Source organism: Somniosus microcephalus, chromosome 3 (assembly GCF_052327205.1).
Source record: "Somniosus microcephalus isolate GS21.2 chromosome 3, FLI_Smic_1.0, whole genome shotgun sequence".
Taxonomy (NCBI): Eukaryota; Metazoa; Chordata; class Chondrichthyes; order Squaliformes; family Somniosidae; genus Somniosus; species Somniosus microcephalus.
Window position 1 is genome coordinate 184,161,910 of NC_140989.1, and position 4,943 is coordinate 184,166,852.

The 4,943-nt window shown below is 49.8% G+C and overlaps 1 protein-coding gene across 1 annotated transcript; it reads left to right on the forward strand.

Moving 5' to 3' along the window:
* The first annotated feature begins 2,640 nt into the window (after window positions 1-2,640).
* On the forward strand, window positions 2,641-4,202 carry LOC147121621 (platelet-activating factor receptor-like). The gene has a single exon (XM_085977691.1). It carries the CDS (start codon window positions 2,968-2,970, stop codon window positions 3,988-3,990), a length of 1,023 nt encoding a protein of 340 aa, XP_085833817.1. The 5' UTR covers window positions 2,641-2,967; the 3' UTR covers window positions 3,991-4,202.
* Window positions 4,203-4,943: the final 741 nt, after the last annotated feature.

Here is a 4,943-nt window from a genome sequence, read left to right on the forward strand (position 1 = left end):
GTACTGCACTTGTGCACTAACAATGACAATAAAAAAAAAGTTGAAAGTTGATTTGACCTCTTCCACCTAGAAGGACAAGGGCAGTAGGTGCATGGGAACACCACCACCTCCCAGTTCCCCTCGAAGTCACGTACCATCCTAACTTGGAAGTATATCACCGATCCTTCATCGTTCCTGGGTCAAAATCCTGGAACTCCATCCCTAACAGCACTGTGGGAGTACCTTCACCACATGGACTGCAGCGGTTCATGAAAGCAGCACATCACCACCTTCTCAAGGGCAATTAGGAATGGACAATTAATGCTGGCCTTGCTAGCGATGCCCACATCCCATGAATAAATAAATAAAACATCTGTGGAGAAAACAAAAGTTGATCTTTCAGGTATAACCCCTTCCTGAGAAATGGAGAATATTATAGATGAATATCATTTAAAAAGGAACAGAACGAGGGGAGGAAACACAATGACCACACACCACAGGAAAAGAAATAGTGGGGGAAATTTTAACCCCAAAAAACGGGTGGGTTGGGGTCGGGTGGGAGGTTAAAGTGTTAAAAATGTGAATACTGACCCCAACTTGCCCACTTCTGGTTTTAACGGAGGCGGGATGGGGGGGGCGGGTTGACCAGTTAAATATTATAATGAGGCTGCGAGCCTCTTTTTGCAGCACCAGTTTAAATTTAATTCTGGGCGGGAGGGCGGGTTTCTCAGGCCATGGGGAACCTGCCAGCTAAAGGAAGGCAAGGACTGCTGGATCCAGGAGGTAAATGCCTTTCCACTTACCTGCCGGATCCAGCATCCTTGCCTCGCCAAACCCCCATGTTCAGATACCCTACCAACCCTTCCGATATGCCTCTTGAGACCTCTGATCCCCCCCGACCCCACCCCAGCCATTAGGTCCACCCTGGCCTCCATACTCCACATAGGACCGATCTCCAACCGCCCGTCCCCTCGATCTCAGCCTTCCAACCCCCTCCCCCCGCCCGATGATCCCGACCCCTTCCTACAATCCCGGCCTTCCTCCTCCTCCGACGATCCCGGCCTTCCTCCTCTAATGACGATCCTGACCATTCTCCTCCGACGACAATCCTGGCCTTCCTCCGACGACGACGATCCCGGCCTTCCTCCTCTGATGACGATCCCGGCCTTCCCCCGACGATCCCGGCCTTCCTCCTCCCCTGACGATCACGGCCTTCCTCCTCTGATGACAATCCCGGCCTTCCTCCGACGATCCCGGCCTTCCTCCTCCTCCGACGATCCCGGCCTTCCTCCTCTAATGACGATCCTGACCATTCTCCTCCGACGATGATCCCGGCCTTCCTCCTCCTCCGACGATCCCGGCCTTCCTCCTCTGATGATGATCCCAGCCTTCCTCCGATGATCCCGGCCTTCCTCCTCCTCCGACGATCCCGGCCTTCCTCCTCTAATGACGATCCTGACCATTCTCCTCCTCTGACGATCCCGGCCTTCCTCCTCCTCTGACGATCCCGGCCTTCCTCCTCTGATGACAATCTCGGCCTTCCTCCTCTGATGACGATCCCGGCCTTCCTCCGACGATCCCGGCCTTCCTCCGACAACGACGATCCCGGCCTACCTCCTTCTCCGACGATCCCGGCCTTCCGACGACGATCCCGGCCTTCTTCCTCTGATGACGATCCCGGCCTTCCTCCTCCTCCGACGATCCCGGCCTTCCTCCTCCGACGACGATCCCGGCCTTCCAACTCCTCCGACGATCCCGGCCTTCTTCCTCTGATGACGATCCCGGCCTTCCTCCTCCTCCGACGATCCCGGCCTTCCTCCTCCTCCGACGATCCCGGCCTTCCTCCTCCTCCGACGATCTCGGCCTTCCAACTCCTCTGACGATCCCAGCCTTCCTCCTCTCTGCTCTCCAGGCCTACCCGCCCAACAGCCAGTCAGCCTCTCAATCTGGATAGCTACGGGTGGGAAACATTAAAAAAATGTAAATCAGGCCCTGTCCTTAAACTGGGTGGGGCCTGAGGGAATTCATTCTCCCGGGTTGCCCGTCCCCAATCCAGGCCCCTTCCCACCTCCCCACCACCACCTTTACCTGCCTCCAAGTTAAAATCCTGGCCAAAAAAACCTTAGGTGGAAAACAGGAGATGTTTAATTGGCAGAAGTGATATCTGCATGAGGCAAAAGGAGGCTTAATGAGAGATATAAAAGACAGAGTGTGTGGCCAGCAAAAGTGGGATCGCTAAGTGAAACATGAAAAACTGGCAAGCTCCAATGGCCCAAGAGTCTGGTGGAAGGAAACCACAGGATGACACGAGTGCAGAACCCTACCGCCGGCAATCTTCCAATGGGGAGGGGGGTTCAGCACCCCAATCACCAGCCCACTCCTTCCTCCCAGTCCTGGAAATGCCGGCAGACCCTACTTTTAAACTTTGGAAAGTTGGGTTTTGGTTGGGAAAGTAATCAGCTGCCGACGCCTCTTCAGATTCGGCGGAAAGCCAGAAAACTAAAGATTGAGGGATGAACAGAAACAGGACAAAATGTATACTGTGAGTCAGCAGATAGTGGCTCCTGGAGCTGAGACACCCACAGTTTTCTTGGTATTAACCATTCAGCTGCTGGATTGTAAAATATTCTGCGTCAGTTCCTGTCAGATAAAGAAACCAGAAAACATTGGCTTCCTTCATTTGTACTGGAGTGTAGCAACAGAGAAGTTGTTAGAGGATTTGACAAGCCTGGCAGTGCAAATACCTACATGCTGCTGGGAGTGGCTATTGAACCAGTTTCCTGATTTACTTCTTCAAAGATTCAGATCCACAGTAAATAAATCACACACATTGTGATTCTTTTAATAACGGCAGGTCAAAAGTGGCTCCAGAATGTTAAGAAGCATATTGCACATGCCTTTATCTTGCAATAAAAATTAATGGATCGTTAGTAAGAGCACGAATTGATAACTCCCAGCAACACCATCCGCGTTTCCATCGAATGCTCGATGGTTAACATGAACAACTCAACATCTTTGGGAAACTGCAGCGAAGAAAATTATTTTGACACTTCTGAATTCAGGTACACCCTTTTCCCTGTAGTTTACAGCTTTCTGTTTATTGTGGGACTTCCGGAAAACATCGCCGCACTTTGCTTTCTGGTACGCAACAAAACTAATAAAGGATTGAACGAAGTCAAAATCTACATGATCAGCCTGACGGTGGCCGACCTCCTGTTCGTTGCATTTCTCCCTTTCTGGATTCATTACTACTATCACAGGGGCAACTGGGTGTTCTGCAGCTTCATGTGCAGCCTGTGCGGCTCCCTGTTCTACATCAACACTTACAACACCATCTTCTTCCTGGCTCTCATCAGCTTCACGCGTTACCTGGCCGTCTCCCAGCCGGTGAAAGCGGCTCAATCCAAACAGATCGCCAGAGGCTTCGCCTCGACCGCCTTGATCTGGACCGTCACTGTCTGCTCTTCTTTACCCATTTTAATCAATAACCAAAAGCACATCTTCCCAACAGATGGCATTGTGAGATGTTTTGAACATTATCAGGAGCAAAGCACCAAGACAATATTACTAATTATCCACTTGCTGATGGTGCTGGGCTTCCTCGTCGCTTTTGGAGTGGTCATTGCCAACAGTGTCCTTATCCTTCGCAGACTCTCGGACCAGACGCTGCTGAGAATCTCGCAGTGCAGGCTGAAGAAACGGGCTTTCCGAATGGTGCTGACCGTTCTGGTCATTTACATGATTTGTTTTCTACCTCACCATCTGGCCCAACTGCCCTGGATGTTCTTAGTTCTCAATTTCTGGAAATCGGACGACTGCACTTTCAGGAAGTCTGTCAACGATGTTCATCAAGTCACCCTGTGCCTGATGTGTATCAACTGCGTTCTGGACCCCATTCTGTACTGCTTCCTGACAGCAAATTTCCAGCAATATTTCATACAATTGACACGGTCCTGCAGGAGTAAGTGTATCCTCAGGAGCAGCCCCAAGCCACAGGAGATTCAGCTTTGATCAAAGCTTTACCTTAGTTTGGTAACTTTGTTGGTTGTACTATGCGAGTACATTATATCACCTTAAAAATAACCGCTGTTCAACTTTTTATTGAATTAAAAGTAGATGCAACAGTGCTCTTAGACTTCGTTTAGTTTACCGTGCGAAGAGGTTTAACCGTAAGCATGTTTTGTTTACGGCTGGTCTTTCCAGCGTTTTTACAATTAAAGAACGTATTAGATTAAAAAAAACTTCTTCCTTTAAATATTGGTGAACCTTGTGTGTAGCAGCATCTCCTGCATGTGTTCGAGACATTTACTAAAGGCCGTTCAGTTCCCAGCTATTGAGTCCACTGATCTCCCGGGGACAGCAGCGAGCGAGTTACAATTGGTTTCAGCGTCTTGGAGCTCGATGATGGAAAAAGTCATCCAGGGCCCCTGATTTAGATTTCCATCAACTAATCCCTACTGCAAAGAGCACATCGTTGAGGATAGCAGCCTTATCCCCAATGCCCCTTAGCCTTATCCCCAATGCCCCTTAGGATGGAATATTACAAACATGCCAATGATGACGGGAAGTCTGGTAGTCAATTCAGCCTGTCGCACACAATTGCGATGTCTTGTGCATCACATTATATAGACTCTGCACCCCACCCGAAACCCATGTCATCTCCTGGGATTAGTAAAAAACCCAGGCCAATTTGGGTGGAAAAAATATGGGAGCTTGGTCTCTGACCCCCCTTTAGGCGATCACAGCGAGCCCAAGAGATCACTCTGGCCCTGATAGTGCTATGCAGTACTTGCCCTTTGTGAGAAGTCACGCAACACCAAGTTATAGTCCAACAGCTTTATTTGAAATCACTAGCTTTCGGAGCGCTGCTCCTTCATCAGGTGAAGTGAAGAGATGCACAGCATATATAGTCAGAGAACACTGCCAGATGATTACAGGTAATCTTTCTAACTGCCCCTTATCGC